Below are 24884 nucleotides of genomic sequence, written 5' to 3'. Positions count from 1 at the left end.
AATATATTTTTCTTCACTTAAAAATTAGGGGAATATAATGCCCATGTGTTGGATTCTGTTAATTCTACCTTACTTAAAATCATTTAAAAATTTATTATCTATTTAAATTATTTAAAATTTATTACTATTATATAAAAATTAATATTGATTTAAAATTTGTGTATTATAAAGTTAATCATTCTGAAGTGTATAATCAGCTAGGTGCAGTGGCTTGCCTGTAATCTCAGCTAATTGGTAGGCACAGGTGGGAGGATCACTTGATCCCAGGATTTTGAGGTTGCAGTGAGCTGTGATCATACCACTGCACTTCAGTCCAGGTGACAATTGACACTCCATCTCTAAAAAACAAAATAAATAAAAAATAAATTATATAAACAGTATCATTTAGTACACTCACATTATTTTGTGACCATTTTTTTAAGTCAGTTTTTGACAGTATATATTTTAGATTATTATAAAGCTGCCTATAATCAGAAGACATTAATGGGAACATTTGTAGAAATTTTAATAATTTCCATCTTTTTGAAAGTCTGTAAGTTTAGTAAAATATCTTCATTATTTTTTAAGCTACTTTATTTCTTGGGAGAAAGTGAATGTTATATTTCTTAGGACTTGTCATATAAGGTTTCTATCTTGAAGGTACATATTGACCTTTTTCTCTTTTGGTGGTGCGTTATATCATTTACACTTTACAATGGCCGTGACTGTTACAAGCATGTACTGTCTTTTTCTTAAACAACAATGTAGTACAGTATTTCTGTACTACATTGAGAAATTAATGAATGTTTCTATGAAATTGTCTGATAAAACTAGGAATTCTGAGTTGATGAAATGAATTGTCAAAAATTGATTATAGGGAGTGGTGGCAGGCAACCTATAGTCCCACCTACTTGAAAGACTGACATGGGAGGATCATGTGAGCCCAGAAGTTTGGGGCTAGAGTGAGCTATGATCACGGCACTCTACTCCAGCCTGGGTGAAAGAGCCAGAACCAGTTTATAAAGAAAAAAAAAAAGGATGATAATGTAATAACTTTTTTCTGCTTCCTAGAAATTCCGAATAAATGCTGTGTTAAGTACATAAAGTACTTTGACCAGTGGTCTATTTTGTTAAATGATTTTTAAATTCTATATCCAGGCCAGAGAAGCTGTGACTCATTACTTAGTACTGTAAATTGGAGAAAATGTTACTTTTCAAAAACAGTGCTTTCAAAAACATTCTATTAGCATTTTAATAAGCTCAATAACTTTGTATCATATAATTATTCTTCAAAGTAGATTTATATTGCTTCTAGAGTTACAGATGCTTTATATTGCCTATCTCGTAAATACTTTGGATTTTGGTACATATGCTACAGGACAGAAAACTTTCACAGATATGTTGACACAAGCCTTTTCAGGATATCAGTTTAATGTGTTATTTAGGGTTTTGTTTTAGGTTCTCTAACTTCTGTATTGTATATAGAAAGAATTATATATAGTCTGTGCCATTAAACTAGTCAATCTGTTTCTTTAAAGCATTTCTCAACATCTGTGAAGAAGCTTATTTGTAGGCTGGGAGTTAACTTGGGTCCAAATAAAACTGATTATCTTGCCCTCTTCAGCCCCCTTTTCCCCAGCAGTATTAAATGTTAGCAATAGTCTATTGAAAGTGTTGGCGAAAATCAAATTGAATTGACACCCAAAAAAGAATTAGTGAGGTATTTTGACGAGAACTAGTTCTAAGAATTGAAATATGTCCCAGTTAAATTTCCAGATTTTAAGTTAACTTAAAAATTTCTAGGAGTCATTTGAAAGATGTTATAGGCAATTTTTCATAGTGGTTAGGAGCAAACACACAGTATGTAGTGTTTAGTGCCCTGTAACCTGTGACTAACAGAGGCTAATAACAAACCTCAGAGAAGGACTGGATGTTTCATTTTTGTAGCTCTTTCTGTGCTGGAATCTAAGTGGTTTGCAAACACTGACCCACTGAGCATAAACTCAATGAAGTGTAGTCACTTGTGAGGTAGAACGTAACTTCTGTTGTATACCAGTGACCCCACACAGATGAGCCTACCTTTTAAATACTAACAAAAGGATTTGGTGCCTACCTGACAGTTAGTGACAGAGCACATCTTAAAACTGGACTCTCCAAGACCTTCTGCTCTCTTTTATTGTAAGTTTTTTAGTTGAATATTTGCCACTTATAACTGACTTGTTTTTGCATTTGTAAGTGTTTCTTACAGGTTGTACTTACAAAACAAAATATATGTTGTTCTGGCTATTGTATAATCTGTATGATTTAATTCATTTCTATATGTAATTAAAAAACTAAAATAGATTATTTGTCTTGCATATCAATGAGAAAAAAAATAACCTGCATTTTGGGAATGGGAGAACCTTTCATTTTGGAGAAGGTTAAATAGTATGTGTATTGTGTTTAGCATGTGTTACATTGAAGAACTAAATCTATGCAATACTTTACAAGACTGTTACGTGTTGGCATCAGTGTTTGTTCTTTCAAAACTTCTGTCAAGGCTGGGCCAGTGGCTCATTCCTGTAATCCCAGTGCTTTAGGGGGCTAAGGGAGCACAATTGCTCGAGTTCAGGATCAGGAGACCAGCCTGAGCAACATAGTGAGACCCTGGTCTCCACAAACAATTAAAAAAATCAGCTGGGCCCTGTAGTATAAGCCTGTAGTCCTAGCTACCAGGGACTGAGATGGAAGGATTATTTGAGCCCAGGAGTTCGAAGCTGCAGTGAGCCGTCACTGCATTCCAGCCTGGGTGACAGAGCAAGACCCCATCTCTAAATAAAAAAAATTTCTATTGATTATTACCTTGAAAATGGTATCCGTTTGATTTACTCAGTCATCATGTTTATTAGATATGGTTGTAAGTGAAATAGATGAAAACAAAGTACTATATAAACTAACATAATATTTCCTAAAACTTTTGAAGTTTACAGAAAGGAGGATGGTAGTATCTTCTTGCAATTGAAGTTGGGGGAAGGCAGTTAAGGCATAAAATGAAGGAAACTGTTGTTGAAGAGGGATTTATTAAACTTGAAATCTGATTTCCAAAGGTCATGTAAAAGGTTTCGGAAGAAGAACAGCAACTGAAGGGTAAATTGGGAAGTGAAAGGAAAGGGTGGTATGGGGATGATGACATAGTAGAGAGATAAATATCAGCTATGTGGTTGATAACAAAAGTTATTTGGGACATGAGACATGGAGATAGATTTAGATGACCATAAGATTGCCAAGAAAATTAGATCCAGAAGTTCCCAAGTAGATTGTAAAATGTATTGCGTGTCTGAGGGAGTTGTACTTTCTTGTAGCTTGGAAGATTCTGATAGTTTTCAGTTTTCTGGAAGGGGTCAGAAGAGTTCTGGATTGATTGATGTGGTGAGAGACTTATGGATTTGAGGGTACCTGTGTTACGGCTCCTGAAGAGGTGAGTACTTAGAGGTCTGGATTTGAGGCTGGTGAGTAGAGGCCCTGAGAGTCAATAGTTTTGGTAATGTGTGTCTTTTACAGATTTGGTCCATTTAATTTATATTATCAAGTTTGTGGTCACAAAGTTGTTCATACCATCTTTTTAATGTCTATGGGATCAGTAGTGATGATCCTTAATTTGTTTACCTTGATAATATGTGTCTTTTCTCTCCCTCCCTTTGTTTTTGGTTAGCCTGGCTAGAGGCTTGTCAGTTTTCTTGATCTTTTTTAAAAAATAGCTTTTGGCTTTGTTGATTTTTCTCTGTTGTTTTCCTCTTCAATTTCAATGATTTCTTCCCTAATTTTTAATTACTTTGTTCTGCTTGCTTTAGACTGAAATTACTCTTTTTCCTCTAGTTTCCTATAGCAGAAGCTTAGATTACTGATTTTTCTTCTTTACTAATACATGCATTCAATGCGAAACACTTTCCCTAAGCACTGCTTTTGCTGTATTCCACAAATTTTGGTAGGTTGCATTTTTTTTTTTTTGGTTCAAACTATATTAAAATTAATTTTGAGACTTCTTTGATGTATGTGTTATTTAGGATATATTGTTTAATCTTCATATACTTTGAGTATATGAAGCCATTTTACTGTTACTGATTTCTGGTTATAGTTTGAAAGCATGCATTATGTGATTTCTATTTTTACAAACATGTTAAGGTATGTTTTATGGCCCAGAATATAGTTTATCTTGGTGAATGTTTTATCAGAGCTAGGGAATAGTGTGTGTTCTAATGAATACAGTATTCTATAAATGTCAATTAGATGAAGTTGATTGTCAGTGTTGTTCAGATTAACTATATCTTTACTGATTTTCTGTTTGCTTGATGTATCAAATAATGAAAAAAGGGTATTAGCTGTAATAGTGGATGTGCAGATTTGGAACTCCTTTTAGTTCTATCAGTTTTGGCCTCATATATTTTGATGCCCTGTTATTAGGTGCATATATAGAGAGGATTGTTATGTCTTCTTGGAGGACCGACTTTTTCATTATGTCAGTCTTTAAATTTGATGATTTTCCATATTTGAAGTCTGCTTTTTCTCAAATTATATAACTATTTCAGCTTTTTTTTCATTAATGTTTTCATGGTGCTTTTCTGTCCCTTTACTGTTAACCTGTCTGTGTTAACATATAAAGGTATGTAAGGTGAATTTTCTGTAGGCAACATATAGTCGAGTCTTATATTCTCATCTCCTTTGACAATCTTTTAATTTGTGTATTTAGACCACTGACATTATTGATACAGTTGGGTTAACATCTGTCATGTTTATTTTCTGTTCTTTGCACATGTTCTTTGTTTCTTATCCCCTTTCTCTACTTTCTCTGGTTTTATTTGAATATTTTCTGTCCTGTTTTAGCATATCAACATACTTAAAATTTTTTCTTAGTGATTGTTCTAGAGTTTGCAATATACATTTTAAACTAAGTTCAGTGTTAAATGATGCTATATTGCTTCATGTGTAGTGCAGGTACCTCAGAATATCTCGATTTATCCTTTTTGTCCCTTATGGCATGGCTGTCATTCATCTCACTTATCTATATGATATAATCATCCAGTACATTATTATTACTTTAAACAGTTGTATTTTATATTAACTAACAATAAGAAAAATAATTGATATGTGTTATCTTCATTTTTTCCTTTTCTGATATTCACTCACTCTTTTTTTACATTTAGTATGATTTTATTAAAAAATTTAAATTTTACTGTAAACTGACAATTTATAATTGTTTATATATATGGAGTAGAGTGATGTATTTATGAATACAATGTGGAATAATTAATTCAAGCCAATTAACATATCTATTATCTCAAGTACTTATAATTTTTAAGTTGAGAACATTTGAAATTTACTCTTAGCAATTTTGAAATGTATGATATGTAATTATTAACTTTTAACCACATTGTGCATTAGTTCTCAAAAAAAAAAAATCTACTGTCTGAGAATCTGTACCCTTTGACTATTTTCCCCAACCCCTAGCCTCTGCAACCACTGGTCCACTCACTCTCTCTTTTTTTTGAGACGGAGTTTTCACTCTTGTTGCCTAGGCTGGAGTGCAGTGGCGTGATCTCGACTCACTGCAACCTCCACCTCCTGGGTTTGAGCGATTCTGCTGCCTCAGTCTCCCATGTAGCTGGGATTACAGGCATGCACCACCACACCTGGCTAATTTTGGATTTTTAGTAGAGATGGGGTTTCTCAATGTTGGTCTGGCTGGTATTGAACTCCCGACCTCAGGTGATCTGCCTGCCTCGGCTTCCCAAAATGCTGGGATTACAGGCGTGAGCCACCACACCTGGCCGAGATTCCTAACTATTGGGTTTGGTGTCTAATTAATTTTGTCAATTTCAGATACTTCCTAAGCTTGATTCTCTCTTCTTCTGATATTTCAGTTATGTGTATGGTGCACCACTTGGGACTATCCCGCTGTTCTTTGATGTTCTGTTTTATTCATTGTTTTTTTCTTTTTGCATTTCTGTTTTAGAAGTTTCTATTATCCTATCTTCAGGCTCACTGATTTTTTTCCTATGCTTTGACCAACAATGTACCCAACAATGGCATTCTTTATTTCTGTTACATGTTTTTGATATCTAGTATTTTGTTTTAATTATCTCTTGTTTTATTATCCCTATCTGTGCTTACATGTTTTCCTTTTCCTCTAGAACCCTCAATATATTAGTCATAGTTACTTAAAATTGCCTGTCTAGTAATTATAAAATCTGTTTCATATCTGAGTCTGGTTCTGATGCTTGCTTTTTCTCTTCAAATTACCTTTTGAAATTCCTAGTAATTTTATATCAAAAGCTGGACATGATACATTAATAAGATTCAGGTAAGTAGACTTTCGTGTGAAGTTTTACTTTGTGCTTCATTTAATGTTTACTTTAGCTGTGGGTGCCAGAGGCATCGATTCCTCTAGCATCCTTGTTTTTGCCTCCGAGTCTTTTTTGGTATCTCTAACAACTTGTTAGGTGAAATCTGTCTGGCAGCTCTTTCAGATGTTGGTGCCCTGTTGGTGTTGTGGTAAAGTATGGGGGAGGAGAAGCATTCTATGTTCTTATGATAAAGTTTTAGTCTTCAGGGGGCTTGTATTTCTGGACTGTGGACTTCACAAGTGTTTCTTTGCTCCTCCCAGTTAGATGAGACAGAACAGCTACAGGGGCCTGAAGTTGGGAACTTCCCTTTCTGGATGGAATACAATGTTCTGATTAAATCTTTTCTTCTGGAGAGTATGATTTTTTTATGGATAATGCTCTGGGTATGTTAAACAATGGTTACTTTTTTCCTCTCTTCATCCCAGAGCCTTGAGGGGATCTTTCTTGACTCTTTACTGATAATCTAGTGAGACATTTGGAATCTGGTGGCACATCCATCAAAGTGTGGAGGTAGGCCTTAAGACTGTGGGGGCCCCTAGGAGTTCCTCACTCTTAAGCTAGACCCCCGTCAGCCTCCAGCAGTTTGTCAAAATTACCATTTAGATCTTCCTACCAGTTACTGTTTCTACTGGCTGCTTCTGCAGATTAGCAGAGCTTGGCTGTTACTTTTTGGATTTGTTTGTCCCTCCAGATTTCAGGGTGATGATTTGCTTTGCAATATCAACTTTCTGATGAGTCCAAGAAAAGTCACTGATTTTTCAGTTTGTTCTGTCTTTTTCTTATGTAAGGACAGGAGTGATGACTTTCAAGTTTTTTTACATGTCAGAGTTGAAAGTGAAAGTCCTATAATTCCTTTTATATTTTAATATTTTTTGTTTTCCCATTTTTTCATTTCAGAATTTCACCACAGTGGTGAGGGTCAAAATTGGCACTAATTATGATGACAAGAACAAGGAAAAATAATAATAGTTTTTACATTAAATGGAGACGTTTATGTTGCTAGATAGCTATGTGAGTGAATAGGAGCTTATCCTTCTATATTTTTTGTGAATCCTGACCAATTTCTAAGAATCACCAACTGAAAAATGTTGGGATACATTTGTCTAGATCAGAGATTGGCAATTTTTTCCTGAAAAGAGCTAGATAGTAAATATTTTATGCTTTGCAGGCCATGTTGTCTTTGTTGTAGCTACTCAGCTTTGCAAGTGTAGCACAAAAGGAGCCATTGATAATACTTAAACAAATGAGCATGACTATATATTTCAGTAAAGTTTATCTATAAATACAGGGTATAGGCCAGATTTGACCCATGGGCCATAGTTTACCAATTTGTGGTCTAGAACAACGGTTTTTAATGTTTGTTCCCTATCTCTCATCCTGTAATGAGTGTCAGTAGATGGTAGATCATTTGCATGGTAGTATCAGTAGATCATTTGCATATGTTTTACCATATTCAGGTATTGTCCCATGTTGGGATGAAGGGTTTCATATATTAATTGGAAGGGTTCAAAAAGTCTTAAGAGTCCTAGGTTTAGGCTTTATTTGTAAGTTTAAAACCTACTTCAAAGTTGCCATGAAAATGTGATTCTTGTTCACTTAGTATGATAACAAAAAAATCTGCAATTACATGTAGTATGTTAATTTTAAAATAAGTACTTTTTTATTATTTCACTTTATAATGTAGGCATATTAGATATTTTAAAAGTGAGATTACAAGTTTTGCCCAAGATCAATAGTTGGGGCCAGGACTGGAATTCACCAGCAACCTGAGTTCCACGGTAGAGCTCTTTGCAACAAGTAATATACAATATCACCCATGGCAGTTGGAGGTGGGGTCAGTAGATTGAAAATTAACCTTCAGAGATCAGTTCTGGGGCTTTATTCTTAATAAGGAAAGTGAGATACTCTTTGTTTTAGTTAATTCTATGTTGGGCATTATTTCAAAGCATCTTGGAAGACAGACAGAAATAGATGTTCAAGTTGCCGAAATGAACCAGATGAGTGATTTTGCATAAAAATTATAGAACATTTAAAGTGAAAGGTGTCTTAGAGACCATCTAACTCAAATATCTAATTTTAGAGATATGAAACCTGAGACCTGAAGAAGCTAGGTGACTTGGGGCCAGTATGGTTTAATAAAAGAGAATAGTAGTCCTGGAAGGTCATAACAGAAGTATGCCAGGGCTGGCTGGCTCTAGCTTCAGAGAGTTAATTGTTAATTTTTTAGCAGTTTTCATGAGCCAGTTATTAAATACTTTCACAATTAAAAATTATATATAAACTCACATTTTTGTATTAAAACAAAGGTATTATATACTTAATCTCTATCACTAATTATTTTACTGTGTATTTCTGTTATCTGTGTTCTCGAGGTTGTTTACATCTGCTGCATTTATATAGTGGACATGTTATATAATGGTGCCCTCTCCAACTCTGTGTTCAGTGATGTCACATTGATAGCTTAAAAATGACCATAGGCGAGCATCATGGAAATTGGCAAACATTATAGCAAACTGTCAGCCCTGCTGGGCCCTGAACCCCAAGTCAGTTGATTAATATTTACCAGTGTCTCATTGGTCATGACTATTGTGTTATATACTTGTTTATGTGTTTAGTTTTGCTGCAAGACTGTGAGTTCCTTATGATTTGGAACTTACATCTGTAGAATCCAGCACAATGCTTAGAGTTTAATCGACAGATGAATGTTTTTAATTATTTAGTCTTTGATTCAAATCCTGGTTCCATCACTTACCTATCAGTATGACCTTGGTTATTTTAACCTCTATTTATTATTTAAAATGGGAATGATAATACCAGCCTTTTGGGATTGTTGTAAGGATTAATGAGAAGACCTAGAAATGTGTCTGGTATACAGTAGGTGCACAAAAGTAGTTGATTACTACTGTTATAACCTAAGAAGTGGACATAAATGCCATTAGAGTCCAGGCTTATATTGTATGTACAGCTTTGTATTAAGTGTTTGACCACAAACTGGATGAGAATCAAGAATGCGGTACTGTTATTTTTGTGTGCATATGTAATTCTCCTTCCTACACAAAATAATGAGACAAATTAAAAGGAATATGATACATAAGAGGCAGGAAGCAATCCTTCTGTTATATTTGGCATTGCTCAGACTCATATTACAGTATTATGTCCAGTTTTACATTGCTCATTTTAAAGAGGATGTCAAAAATCTATATGTAGTGTGTCCTGGGAAGAATCAACAGCTATGATTAAAGGGATAGAAAAAAAGGCCCTTTGAGGCAAGTTTAAGGAACTGAGTTTGTTTACTTTGGAAAGGAGAAGGTAACGGAGTTACCTAACTGTCTTCAAGTATATAAAGGGTTAGTTTAAGAAAGATACTCTCAAGTTCTTCAAATGCACAGTGGACTAAAAGAGGAAATAGACATTTCATTTAAAGAAAATTGTGTTAAACATTTATATTGCCTATTGAGGGGTATCGTGGAATCTCTGTTTTTGAAAATATTTAAAAAGAGTAGCAGCAGATGGTTATTTATTGAAAGGTTTAAATGTTTGACCTCATGAAAGTGAGAGGTAGAATTGTAGATGTTGTAGCCTTTTCTGCTTCTTTGATATTGATATGATTTTCTTATATTTTCTGTAATTTACCAAACATATTCCAGCTATCTTATTGGAAGACCACAGTTTTGATAGAATTATATTTTAGCTCGCATTGCATCTTAATTGCTGGATTTATCTTGAACGAAAACATTTAGTATTATCAATCTAGTAAGCAATTTAAATGAAAGTTGTAACTATGAAACACTCAACATTTGTATTTTTACACCCATTTTGACATATCTGAAGGATTACTCTAGTATTCAATAAGATTTTTACCCCAAGTAATGCATTACAAATATTTTGTAACTCTTTTGTGACAGGGAATCCTCTTGGTCTATGATATTACAAATTATCAAAGCTTTGAGAATTTAGAAGATTGGTATACTGTGGTGAAGAAAGTGAGCGAGGAGTCAGAAACTCAGCCACTGGTTGCCTTGGTAGGCAATAAACGTAAGTTATTACTGCTTATTTATGTATGGTAAAGTTTACTTGCTGTTGTGGACAGAATGTTTGTGTCCCCTCACCACCCCCAATTTATATGTTGAAGACCTAATCCCCAAAATGATGGTATCTGGAGGTGGGGTTTTTGAGAGGTAATTAGGTCATCAGAGTGGAGCCCTTAAGAATTACATCTGGCAGGACACAGTGGCTAATGCCTGTAGTCCCAGCATTTTGGAAGGCCAAGGCAGGGCGATTGCTTGAGTCCAGGAGTTTGAGACAAGGTTGGCCAACATAGTGAGACCCTTGTCTCTATTTAATTAAAAAAAGAATGGATTAATATCTTTATAAGAGACATGAGAGATAATAATTTTCTCTGCCATGTGAGAATACAACAAGAAGGTGGCTGTCTGCAAACCAGTAAGAATGCCCTCACTAGATGCTGAATCTGTCAGTGTCAATACCTTGATCTTGGACTTTAGTTACCAGAAGTTTGAGAAATAATATTTGTGGTTTAGGCCATTAGTCTATGCCATTTTGTTATGGCAGCCCAATTGAGGACTTACCAACACATTTGCCTATCCTGTAGTTTTAATTGCTACAAAGAAAAAGTTGATATTTGGAAACAGCTTTTCTAGAGTGAGCAAATTATTTGAGTAGAAAATTCCTAAGAGTGTATACAATCTTTTCAATAATTGTTTTGATGCATGGTCTATCATAACTGCTTCACTGCTTCAGTCAATTCCTGTGAAGGTAAGTTTAGTTCTTGTGTGTTTTGGCTTCCTGTGGTCTAAGAAAGCAGCATGGACTATTAAGAACAGCAACACAGCTGCAGATTTTATGATATTACATTGCAGTTTCAGCTCTGTCCCAGAGGTTTTGAGTGATAAATTTCATTACATGATCCCCTATTTTAGGGAAGGAAGAAGTGTCTATATTGGAATTTTATAGGCATTGTTTCTTGCTCGTGTCTCATATAAATTTCGTTTTCTAAATTTTTGGGTTTGTTTTGAAATAGATTTTTTTTTTTTTTTTCCTGAGAAAGAGTGTATTAGGGAGAAGAGCAGTTCTTGGTAAAAATTAAGATTTGTAAGTAATTTCAAGACCTGTCTCTTGGGCTATGATAGATAGAGAAAAGTTATAAAACTGAACTCAGTACATGACTGTATTTTGATTCCTAGTCCTGCAATGCAGTAACTTAGAAAAAGAGACATTAGTAAAGGTTTTCAAATATAGTCATGTGCTGCTTAACAACAGGATATGTTTTAAGAAATGTATTGTTAGGCAGTTACATTGTGTGAACATTATAGAGTATATATTAGGGTTCTCTAGAAGGACAGAACTAATAGGATATAGGTATATGTGAAAGGGAGTTTATTAAGGAGAATTGACTCACACAATCACAAGATAAAGTCCCATGATAGGCCGTCTGCAAGTTAAGGTGCAAGGAAGCTGGAAGTGGATCATTCTGAGTCCCAAAACCTCAAAAGCAGGGAAGCTGACAGTGCAGCCTTCGGTCTGTGACTGAAATTCTGAGAGCCCCTGGCAAACCACTAGTGTAAGTCCAAGAGTCCAAAAGCCAAAGAACTTGGAGTTTCATGTTTACGGGCAGGAAGCATCCAGCACAGGAGAAAGATGGAGACCAGAAGACTCAGCAAATCTGCTTTATTCTAGCCATGATGACAGTTGATTAGAGAGTGCCCACTCAGATTATAGGTCTGCCTCTCCCAGTCCACTGACTCAAATGTTAATCTCCTTTGGCAATACCCTCACAGACACACCCAGGAACAATACTTTGTATCCTTCAATCAGGTTGACACTTAATATTTACCATTACATAGAGAGTGTATTTACACAAATCTATATGGTATGGCCTACTACATACCTAAGCTATATGGTATCCTGTTGCTCCTAGGCTACAAACTTGTATGTTAACATATCGAATACTGTAGGCAGTTATAACACAATGGTGAGTATTTATGTGTCTAAGCCTAGAAAAGGTAGAGTAAAAGTATGTTATAAAAGCTCCATTATAATCTTATGGGACCACTATCATATATGTGGCCCATCGTTGATGGAAACATTGTTATGCAACACATGACTGACTCAGTGTTTTCCAAGTTATTTGATGTCAGAAAAAGAGAAAATGACTTCAGATTTTACCATGGAGGATTTAGATCAGGTATTATTTCCTGACTGCAAGGGTTGTTAAATCAATACGTACATATATTACCAAGAGAATTATCTTTTCCAAAGGTCTTAAAAAATGTAGTACCTTTTTTTTCTCTGTAATTGTTTAGGAAGCAGTGCTTCCTGAAAGACCAAACCAAGATTTCTGCATTATGTGGCTTTGCACACTAGATGAGCATTTCATAAGTTCAAGTTTAATTTAAAACCATGATGACACAAGTGTGAAAAATACAGACATTATCATACACTCTGGAAAACTGTGTTACATATCATAAAATGTTATGGCTTGGATAGAAATTGTAGTTTGCTTTTTTAAAAGCTTTAAATTTTGCTCATCTGTTTTGCAAACAATTCTTTTTAGTTGAGTGAATCAGATGCTTTTCGGTTCATTGAAAATCCCCCTTTGCAAATCATGTTTTGATGAGCTTAAGTTCTATTTCTGGGTTCAGCTTCTCACTTTAGTTGTCATTCAAAGCATTGGCTTATATTATGGTTAAGTGTGTGCTTTATTGGAGGCTTCCCATTACCTTATGAGAAATTATAGCGTCTCTGAGGGAGAGGAGTTACGATTTATTTTAATTTCTTTCAGGATATAATCTAACTGCCATTTGGGATAATGGTGTAGTGGTGCATAATTATATACATTATGTTATGTGTATGCTATCTTGTGAGGTATCCACCATTGGTCATTGTCAAAGACAGGCTGTTAGAGTTAGATGGGCTCTTGGACTGGACTGGTGATGGCATTCCCAGGTTTTAAAAACAGATATTCATATAAGTTATTTGAATGTATGTAAGAAATTAATACAATGTTATGTTTGAGATTTAATAGCATAAAAGTCAAGAGTTTTTCTTTTTTACTTTTGGCTTAGCTATAACCCCTTTCTTGTATGTATTTATAATACGCCTTTCAGAATGAGATTATATAACAGTGTATGCAGTCACATAGAATGTTATATATGTAAGATAAAGATATTATAGATGAATATTTTCCTGAATATTATTTACTACATAATCTGTCACTGGCCCAATTTCATGTAATCACATAATGAAAGATCCTTCTGCAGCTAAGCCTATTAGGGCTTTAACTCTGAGTCTCCTGAATATATTTTGATTTCTATGTCCAAACTGATGTTATATTTCTTATGGTATTGTAGTATGTACTTACTTTCTTTTGGGGGGATATAATTATATTAAAAAGCAATAAAATTTACAAAGAGACTTTTCACACTGGTTAAAGGCAAAGCAAGAGTTGTGATGGAAAGGCATATGAAGCTGGATTATTACGCTCTTTACCTAAACATAGTCATCTTCTTCCTAAATGTGGTTTAAAAATTTATCTTTGTGTCCCTTTTTTTATGACTTAAGTAGAAAGCTTATGTTGAAAAGAAATGTGTAGGCTATGGAAATTTGGTAGCAGTAGTCAGCTTTTAGTTAAAGTTAGCAGAAGGAGGGAGAGAAAAAGAGAGGGTGAACACACATTTCCATAAAAAAAGAGAGAGTGTGTGAACTTATTTCATGCTAAGAGCTTATAACAGTAAGTTATAAGATTATTTGCTTTTTATTAAAATATAGTGAACACTTCAGAAATTTGGGCTGAGGATAGAGGATATTCTGATATAAAGATGAATTATGGACTTATTTTTATGAAAAGTTAAATTTTATGCTTAAATATACAGAGTAATGAGAGTAGGTTAATGAAATGGCTAATAGAAGAAGAGACTTCTTTTAATGAAATGGAAAGAATGATTGGTACATTAGTACATTAACTATTTCAATATATAATTCTTAAAAATGTACAATTATTAAAATGAAATATTCTGTGTTCTATTTTGAAAGAGTATCAGATGCTAATTAGTGTTATTTTGTTTTACTGTTTAAGTACTAAATGAAATATTGAGGTCATAGAGCTTTGGATTTATACAAACTTTGCTTACAAGCCCAATTGCTTCATTCTAGGGCAGTGTGATATCATACAAGTTACTTTACGTTTTTAAGCCTGAGTTTCCCCCATCTGGAAATGAGAGTTATAGTTTATGTTGGATAAAGTTGATTTAAAGATTAAATGAGATATTGTGTGAAAAGCACTGTGCTTGTGGTCTTTTGCCCAGTAACTATAAATTAGTTTATTAATCATAATGGCCTTTTACAAGTACTGAGCATAGATAGCTTCAACTTGATTTATCACAAATTGCAAATCAGTAGAGCTAAAATTCATGCTCTGTGCAACTTTCCTGGAGAAAATGTTTATTAGAGAACTTCCTTATTACCATCTTTTTTCTGTCCTCCTCCTCCCCCCACCGCCTGCCAGAGATTGATAGTTCTTATATTATGTGTTGGGTAGGGCCATTCTTTCACTGAACATTTTTGAGAGTCTGCTGTGTGTATTAAGCTAGTCATTGTTAATTTGCTGAAAGGTTGAGACAAAGAGTCTTTAAGTAGTGATGGGAACCTGCCAATCTAGATCTTAGTCTTATTCTTTTTCATTGTCATCTTCAAATTAAAAAAAAGAAATTTCTTTGTTTTGCTCTGTCTGGTTGTTGGATTAATAAATACACTTAACTTTAGCAAGATGGCTTTAGCACGATGATTGACTAGAGACACGTGGCACTTGGTGATTGAGAGCCCACGAGGGCATTACGGAGACACCCAGCCTCTGCAGCCCCATCTCCCCTTCCCATAACAGATCGGTCTAGAGACAGGAGAGACTTGTAGGGAAAAGGTAAGAGAAGATTCCTACTAGTCCCCATTGCCACCACAGACATCTACATTCCTTACTGTAGGAGAATCCTGCAATTCTCATAAGCCCTGACTCTAGTTTGGAGAGCTCCTAGGAATTCACACAGCTGCCTTGCTCTGGGTTAGGAGCACAAGGTGTGTATTCCTCACCCTCCACCCACCCCTTGTGAGTGAAGCTGCTGCAGCATGGTGCCATCTTGAGACCAGAGCCACCTCTGGAGTGTGCACTCTTCTGGGGGTCAGTAGCTTTTGGACCTCTGCAGCACTGGGATTCCATCTTCATTCCACCAAGCCCAAATGGGTGACTGAACACCACAGCTTCAGCTGCTTAGAGTCTGGGCTCATGATTGGCTGTGACTCTGACCTGCGCAGCAGGGAAACCAATCCCCACTGCCCACACTCAAGCTGGAGGAAAATTCTGACAGTCTTTCACAGGGCAGACCTGCCCTTGAGCCAGCCAAACTGCTGTGTACCCTCCCTTGAGCAGGAGCGATCCCTGAACCATTGAGGAGCTGACACACCCAGGCTGGTAGAGTGGCTATGTGTCTGTGCCCAGGGCCTGAGAAACAGTCCCATAGGCTGCTCCTGGCAAATACATCCCCAGGCTGATTTAGCAGCTGTGTATCCTTGTCTTAGGTCTGAGAAACAGCCCCATAGGCTGCCCCTACCAAATACTCTCCTAGGCTAGCCAGGAAGCTAAGCATCCATGTTCTGGGTCCGAGAAAACCCTGCAGACCACCTCTGGCAGAAATGCTCCTAGGCCAGCTGAGCAGCCGTGTGCACCCATCCCAGGCCTGAGAAATAGTTCTGTGGGCTACCTCCAGCAGACATATGACCAGGCCAGCTGAGAAGCTGTGTGGCCATGTACTGGACCTTAGAAACAGCCCCTGGCAGGCACTCCCACAGGCTGGCCAAGCAGCTGTGCACCTGTGACTCCAGCCAGTAATAACAGACTTCAAACCAGACCCTAAGTTGACCAACCTACCATGTGCACGCATGTACCCCTGACCTGAGAAACAGCCCAGCAGGCCCACCCTTGGCAAAGTTACACCATTGCTGCCACAAACTCTCTTAGCCTTGGCCACTGAGACACTCACAAATGTCATTAGTGTGGATTACAACTGAAGAAACTGCATAGAGAAACAGTACTGCATCCAACTAGAAACAATCCCAATGCATCCCCACTGAACTGACACCCCAGGGCCATCTGTATTAATAAGTCTTTTCTTATGGATCCTACTCCATAAAATTAGAAGAGGTGACTCTTCTACCAGATGCATAGAAATCAACATAGTGACACATCAAACATGAAAAAGCAAAGAAACATGACACCTTTAAAGGAATGTAATAATACTCTAGTAACAGATTTTAATCATAAGAAAATATATAAAATGCCAGAAGTGGAATTCAAAATAATAATCTTAAGGAAAGTCAGTGAGATACAGGAGAATATATATAGAAAATTCAACAAAATCAGGAAAGTAATTCGTGCTATGAATGAGGAATTCAACAAAGAGATAGATATAACCAAGAACCAATCAGAAATATTAGAGCAGAAGAATTTAATGAGTGAAGTAAAAAATACTATCGAGCTCCAACAACAGATTTAAACCAAGCAGAAGAAAGAATTCTGCAACTTGAAGACAAGTCTTTTGAAATAACACAGACAAAAATAAATAATAATAACAAAAAAGAATGAAGAAAAGCTACAAGACTAATGGTGCAACATTAAGCGAACATACATATATGGAAGTTCCAGAAGAAAAGAGAAGCGAAAAGTTGTAGAAAACTTATTTATTGAAATAATAGCTGAAAACATCTTAATCTTGAAAGACAGATGAACATACACATCCAGGAAGCTCAAAGAACCTGAAGTAGATTTAACCCAAAAAGGTCCTTTTCAAGGAATATTATAGTCAAATTGTCAAAATTAAAAGAGGATTCTAAAAACAGCAAGAGAATAGTGTGAAGTCACATATAAGGGAATTGCCAGTGGACTAATTGTGAGTTTTTCAGCAGAAACCTTACAGGCTAGGAGAGAATGGAATTATATATTGAAAGTACTGAAAGAAAAAAAGAAACCTGTCAGCTAGGAATATTAGAATATTATACCCAGCAAAGCTGTCCTTTCCAGACAGGCAAGAACCAAGAGAATTCATCATCACTGGACTGTCCTTACAACAAATGTTCAAGATACTCTTACATCTGGAAGTGCAAAGACAGTAACCGCTATCATGAGAACATGTGAAAATGTAAAACTTATTGCTAGAGCTAATACACAAAGGAGAAAGAAAGAAATCTTATCACAACAGAAAGCCATTCAACTATAAGAATAAGCAATAAGGAAGTAAGGAACAAAGGATATATAGAACAACCAGAAAACAGTCAATAACATGACACGTATAAGTCTTCACCTACTAATAATAACTTTGAATTGAATATTTAAACTCGTTACATTTCTCATTTAAAAGATACAGACCATTTAATATATTAAAACAAAAGAAGACCCAAGTATATGCTGCCTACCAGAAACTCTTTACTTGTAAAGACACACATAGATTGAAAGTGAAAAGATAGAAAAAGATATTCCATGCAAACAGAAACCAAAAGCAAGCAGGAGTAAGCTGTACATATATCAGACAAAATAGACTTCAAGTCAAAAGCTGTACCAAGAGACAAAGGAGGACGTTATGTAATAAAGGGATCAATTCAGCAAGAGAACATAACAATTGTAAATATATACATACCTGATATTAGAAAACTCAAATATATAAAGCAAATATTATTAAATCAAAAGGTAGAGATAGACTTTAATACAATAATAGTTGTTGACTTCAGCACCCTACTCCTTAGCATTGGAGAGATTGCCTAAACAGAAAATCAGCAAAGAAATATTGGATTTAAACTGCACAATAGACCATACTGCACCTAACAGACATTTACAGAACATTTCACCTACCCAACAGCTACATAATATACCTTCTTTTCATCAGCATCTGGAACTTTCTCAAAGATTGACCCATATGCTAGGATACAAAATAAGTGTCAAAAAATGAAAAAAAAGTTGAAATCATATCAAATCTCTTATCTGACTACAAGGAATAAAACTAGAAACCAATAGTAAGATGAACATTCAAAACTATACAACAAATGGGAATTGAACATTATTCTGAATGACCAATGGGTGAAGGAATAAATTAAAAAGGAAATTGAAAAAATTCTTGACAGAAATGAAAGTAGAAGCACAACATACAAAAAGTTATGGGACACAGCAAAAGCAATACTAAGAAGCAAGTGTATATCAATAAATACCTACGTCAAAAGGCTGGAAGGATTTTGAATAAACTGTAATGAATTCAAGGAACTAGACTGCAAAGACAAACCAAACCCAAAATTAGAAGGAAAGAAATTAAGATCAGAGCAGAATAATAAAGAGCAGAGCAGAAATAATAAAGATCAGAAATAAATGAAATTGATACTATGAAAAACAAAATGTTCAACAAAACAAAAGTTGTTTTTTAAAGATAAAACCAACAAGCCATTAGACTAAGAGAAAAGGGAAGACTCAAATAAATAAAATCACAAATGAAAAGATGTCACAAGAGGTACTGTAAGAATATAAAGGATCATTAGAAATTACAGTGAACAACTACACCCAGTTTTGAGCTAGATAAATAAATCAAGCAAGCAAGCAGGCAAGCTGAAGATCTTACTGCTAGAGTTCAAAACATACTACAAAGCAGTATTAAGCCAAGCAGCACAGTACTGGCATAAAAGCAGATACATAGACCAATGGAATGGAATAAAGAATACAGAAATAAATTTGCATATTTACAGTGAATTGACTTTTAACAAATGTTCAAGAACACTCAGTGGGGAAAGGACACTCTTCAACAAATGGTGCTGGGAAAATTGGATATCCATATGCAAAATAACAAGACTAGACCTTCACCTCTCACCCTATACAAATATAATAAATATAAAATAAAATCAACTAAAAATGGACCAAAGACCTAAATGCAAGATGAAATGAAACTTTAAAACTACTAGAGGAAAACGTAGAGAACACACTTCAAGACATTTGTCTGGCAAAGTATTTTATGAATAACACCTCACAAGCATAGGCCACGAAATAAAAAGAAATGGGATTATATCAAATTTAAAAACTTCTGAATGACAAAGGAAACAACCAACAGATTGAAAAACTAGTCTACAGAATGGGAAAAAATATTTGTAAACAATTCACCCAACAGGGGATTAATAACCAAATTATACAGGGGACATAAACATCTCAACAGCAAAAAAAACAAAACAAAACAAAACAAAGACAAACCAAAAACACCCACCCCCAAAACCAATCCAATTTTAAAAATGGGCAAATGATCTGAACAGACATTTCTCCAAAGAAGACATACAAATGGTCAAGAAATATATGAAAAAAATGTTTCAACATCACTAATTATCAGGGAAATGCAAATCAAAATCACAATGAGGTATCATTTCACCCTGGATAGGATGGCTATTATCAAAAATACAAAAAAATAACAAATGCTGATGAGAATGTGAAGGAAAAGAACTCTTATACACTGTTAGTGGGAATGTAAACAGTATGGATGTTCTTCAAAAAACCACAAATAGAACTACCATATGATCCAGCAATCCCACTGCTGATTATTTATCCAAAGTAAAGGAAATCAGTGTGTTGAAGAGACATCTGCACATCCATTTTTATTGCAACACTATTAATAATAGCCAAGATATGAAATCAACCTAGTTTTCAACAGATGAATGGATAAAGAAAACGTGGTGTATTTGCATAGTGGAATACTATTCAACCGTAAAAAAGAATATGGACCTGTCAACTGTGGCAACAGGAATGTAACTGGAGGACATTATGGTAAGTGAAATAAGCCAGGCACAGAATGTTAAATACCACATGTTCTCATTTACATATTGAAGCTAAAAATAGTTGATTTTATAGAAGTCATAAATAGATTATACTAGAGTCTGGGAAAGGTAGGGGAAAGTAAGGGTTAGGGAGAGGTTTGTTAAAGGACACAAAATTGCAGCTTGATACTAGTAATAAGTTCTAGTGTTTTAGACCACTGTAGGAAGACTATACTTAACAATAATCTATTGTATGATTTCAAGTAGTTAGGAGGAAGATACCAATTGTTTCTAACACAAATGATAAATGTTTGCGATGATGGATATGCTGATTACCCTGATCTAATCAATATACATTATATATTTAGATAAACATCATTAATATGTACAATTATTATACATCAATTTAAAATGTTGGAAAAAATAAATACAGTTATGTTCAAATGTTCATCGAAGGCTATGCTTTTATTTTAGTGAGTAAGAAAAATCTCGGTAGGTAAATTTCAAAATGGGTAAGAGAGTTAGTCAGTGATCTATTCTGTGCATATCACAGAAGTTTGGCTGAAATTTAACAGTCTCTTCCACCCTATGTGGCGTGAGATGACTGAAAGGCCACAGATTCAGCTATGTAAAAACCTTAAAAAACAGGGCCGGCCGCAGTGGCTCACGCCTGTAATCCCAGCACTTTGGGAGGCCAAGGTGGGTGGATCACGAGGTCAAGAGATCGAGACCATCCTGGTCAACATGGTGATACCCCGTCTCTACTAAAAATACAAAAAATTAGCTGGGCATGGTGGCATGTGCCTGTAATCCCAGCTACTCAGGAGGCTGAGGCAGGAGAATTGCCTGAACCCAGGAGGCGGAGATTGCTGTGAGCCGAGATTGCGCCATTGCACTCCAGCCTGGGTAACAAGAGCGAAAGTCCACCTCAAAAAAAAAACAAAAAACAAAACCTTGAAACAGTTATATTGCCATATTAGGCAAAGGGCTTTTCATAGGTGAACCTGGCCATGGCCTAATTTACCACTATCACCTCTCATATAAACTACAACGGTAGCTTCCTAAGTCTTCCTGCTCCTAGGTTTGCTTTCGTACAATTCTCTTCCCAAATTGCAGATTGTATTATGTGACTTTTCTGCTTAAAACTCTTTGGTGGTTTTTCATCATACATCAAATCCAAACTTCTTATCCAAATTTACCAACATTAGGGGATTGAGCTCTTACCTACTACTCAGACTTCTTTCTTTGCCCACTATAAGTGCAAGGCATGTTTATTTTATTCTGTTTCCAAAACATTCCAAGTTCATTTGTATTATACGTAGAATTTCTTATGCTTGGAATGATTTTCCCTTTTGTCTTTGCTTTTGGCTAGCTCTGTTTTGTCATTGACATCTTACCATCAACATGCATCTTTTTAAAGCTTCCTTCTAAAGGAGCCACCCAGTCTTGCTTTTTGTCAAGCTATTAAGTTTCAGTTATCTGCATATTCTTATTGTCATCTGATACTGATTCTTGTCTGTATTTCCCTACTAAACTCTAAACTCTGAAAGCTAAGGACTTCATCATTTACAATAGTGCTTGAACTAATAGCGAATGAATGAATAAAAGCTTTTTCATGAAGACTGTTGGAATTATAAGTATTTACAGCCCTGGATGTGTTATTCAGGGAAAGTGATTTTTTTTTTTTAATAAGGGAAAATACATATGTAGATGTAGGGAATCCATTAGATGACATTCAGGGCCAAGTGGCCTATTGAATTCCACTCTGATGAATAATGTCAGAGGGAGTTTCTTGGGAAACACATCATAATTTTATACTAGATTATGTTTGAAATAAAATTTCATAGAGCTTACATTATAATTTTAGATTAAATCAATATAAAGGATTTAGGAAGTTTACTTTTTTATCCTAACTTGTGACTTTTACATAATGTTAGAAATCTAAATTTTTGACTTTTTATTTACAGTTTTTTTGTGTTTAATTAAAAAAATCATAATTTGTACTGAATTACAATTTTAATTTTTTTTTGGGTGTTTCAGGCAAGGGAATAACTGCAATGAAATGAGAATTCAGGAATATTAACTTTTTTAAAAGATTAATTTTTAAAAAGATTACCTTTTTAAAAAGATTAATTTTAAGTTCAATCAGTGTTTTGTAACTGCATGGCATTTTAATTTGTCGTTTTGTTATTTTCTATTTTTAATCTGTTATGCCTTTATATTATCTGATCCATCAGCTAGTTTCTCCTCTGACTGGCAAACATTCTTAGTTGGATAGATTATAAACAGAATTAACAGGGGTTGCATAGAAGCTGCCCTCCTCTTGATTTATAGCTTCTTAGTTAGTGGAAGGGTGGTGGTTATCGGTAACTTGCATTGAGGGTGGGAATTATCATGCTCCAGTATAGAGTAGATGGATGAATGATTTCTACTCTTAAAGATGTTAACCAGATCCTTTTGCAAATAAAGACTAATAACTCAGATTTTTAAACAATCTTCATGACAGATGAGGGCATAGAGAAGAGTGCATCAACACCAATTAAGAATGTTGAGTGTATATTCTTCTTAACAGTGATTGATAGCTCTTGGAGTACTATCTCTGCCCAAGAAGTGATGTTTTACATTGGAAAGTTTAAAGGTTACATTTTAATGTACCCTATAAGTTGTGTTCCCTGAACTCAATGAAAATGTATTAGTAAATTAAGTAAACTTCAAGTTGAAAATTTTACTTATGGTCTCAACACCATTCTCACCAGGCTTTTAAAAGAGATATTTTTTTCTCAGTAATAGAGGAGTAAAAGAAATGGCTCTGTGTCCAGTTTGAAAACCGTTGGAATTTATATGAAATTACTTGCCTATGTTGTGACTCTTGAGTCTTTAAAAATTCTTTATCTGTATAACAGGCATGTGCAACAATTAAATTGGTAATATTTATTTTGAAGGATTCATATCAACTTGTATAAAATTTATCACATACAATATTATACCAAAGTGAGCAAGTCATTGTTACCAATTTGTTTAAGAGAGCTTATAATTTATGAAGCATAAACAAAAACTCTTTAGGGGATTTGTTCATTCTCTTTATACATTTTAAACTAAAGCATTCTGCCCCTTTCACCATTTCTTTTACTACTTCGCTTCCTTTTTGTTTCAGATAATACTAATCGCAAAGTATCAGACCCAGACCCAAGTGTCTTTTTCAGATGGAGCTAATATTTCTGTCTCTATTGCTGCTGGTACTGCTGCTCCTGCTTTTTTCTTTTTTTAAACTTCATATATAAATTTTTCAAGCAGAACTGTGATCGTTTACTTACTGGAACATACTGAGAACATTCTAGACATTGAGAGAGAAAGCATTTTATTACATATACTTAAAACTGTTTTCTCATATGATACTTCACACTCCTGTTGTATTTTAAGGACATGTTGATAGCATTTCGAGTTTAATTGGTTGAGTAGTATCTCCAAATCAGATGCATAAGCTTGTCTTCAGACTGTTGTTGTCACTGACAACTACTGGGGAATAACATATCAAATGAGTGCTCTTTCTTAATATCAATCAAAAACTGTTTTTCATCTGACAGTTGTTGTAGTGATGTTATTTTGTTATTTCATAGTTACTTTTTTGGATAGCCTACCCCAAACCATTTTGACAGTACTATAATTTACTTAGCCTAAGCAGTATTATGGTTTTTGTGGTTATGTTTTCTTTGGTTTTGGAGGAGTTGTATAAGCATTTTGATCATAATTTGTTTATATGATATCTCTCCACCTTGTTTTTGTCACAAAAGAGAAGATTTATTAAATGCTAAAGAAAGCATAATTCATCTTGTTTGTTTTCTTTTAGGATAAATCTTTGATTTTAAATTTTAGAAGAAATTAGTAAATATTAATATCAAATAAAGAACACAAAGCTACAGAAACAGATTTCTTTGTGAAAAAAATTTGGAAAATTTTATTACATAATTTAAGCCCCTTTAATAATGTATTTTAGTCTGTATTTGCATTAGTTGTGGAACAAAGCCAAAATAATTTAAAGAAACACTAGACTAGGTATCAGAAAACTAGATATTTTTCTAGGTGCTGAAATTTTATCTAGTTACATGAGCTTAGACAATTCCCTTAACCACTTAGGGTCATTGTCTTGTATAAGATGAGGGGCTACTACTAGGTAATACCTAAGCACCTTTGACTCCTAAAATTTGATAACCCAAACTATGTTTAGTTTTAAGGTTGCTTGATTGAATATGGCTATTTCCAGGCAGTTTTAAGAGAGTTTAACTTCATTTGTAGCTTAAACCTTCTCTTCCTATTTTTACAGAGATGACTTTTTGGCTGTATTTTATCATTCATTTGTTACATTATTAAGATCCTGTTCGCATATATGGTATATGATAGATAGGTACATATATATCATCATAATAAATATAGCTATTAATTAATAATAATAAATCTGAATATATTGAATGCTTACTATTTACCAGACAAATTCTGGACATATGGGCAACTTTAAGGTATGTTGGGGCTCTAAAAATTGCTCTAAAAAATTTTTTTAAAAATTGTTCCCAAAGTTAGAATTTAAGTATTTTCCACATTATGTGACATTGTCTTCTAAAATTTCAAATGATTGTTTAGTTTTGCTGTGTAAATAAAGCAATTCAACAGATATGGTCTTTTTCTCTTCTT

At 34.7% G+C, this 24884-nt stretch overlaps 1 protein-coding gene across 2 annotated transcripts in view; it reads left to right on the top strand.

The window, feature by feature from the left end:
• RAB28 (RAB28, member RAS oncogene family) overlaps nt 1–24884 on the top strand; it is a 107812-nt gene that overhangs the window by 11783 nt on the left and 71145 nt on the right. For both annotated transcript variants that reach the window (XM_012464844.2, XM_012464845.2), the window contains exon 4: nt 10265–10394. In XM_012464844.2, the coding sequence (XP_012320267.1) occupies nt 10265–10394 (130 nt within the window). The remainder of the gene's footprint in view (nt 1–10264; nt 10395–24884) is intronic.

This window comes from Aotus nancymaae, unplaced genomic scaffold (genome assembly GCF_030222135.1).
Source record: "Aotus nancymaae isolate 86718 unplaced genomic scaffold, 86718_ANA_hifiasm-v0.15.2.pri h1tg000006l, whole genome shotgun sequence".
Lineage (NCBI taxonomy): Eukaryota > Metazoa > Chordata > Mammalia > Primates > Aotidae > Aotus > Aotus nancymaae.
This window is presented reverse-complemented; position numbering and strand designations above follow the sequence as displayed.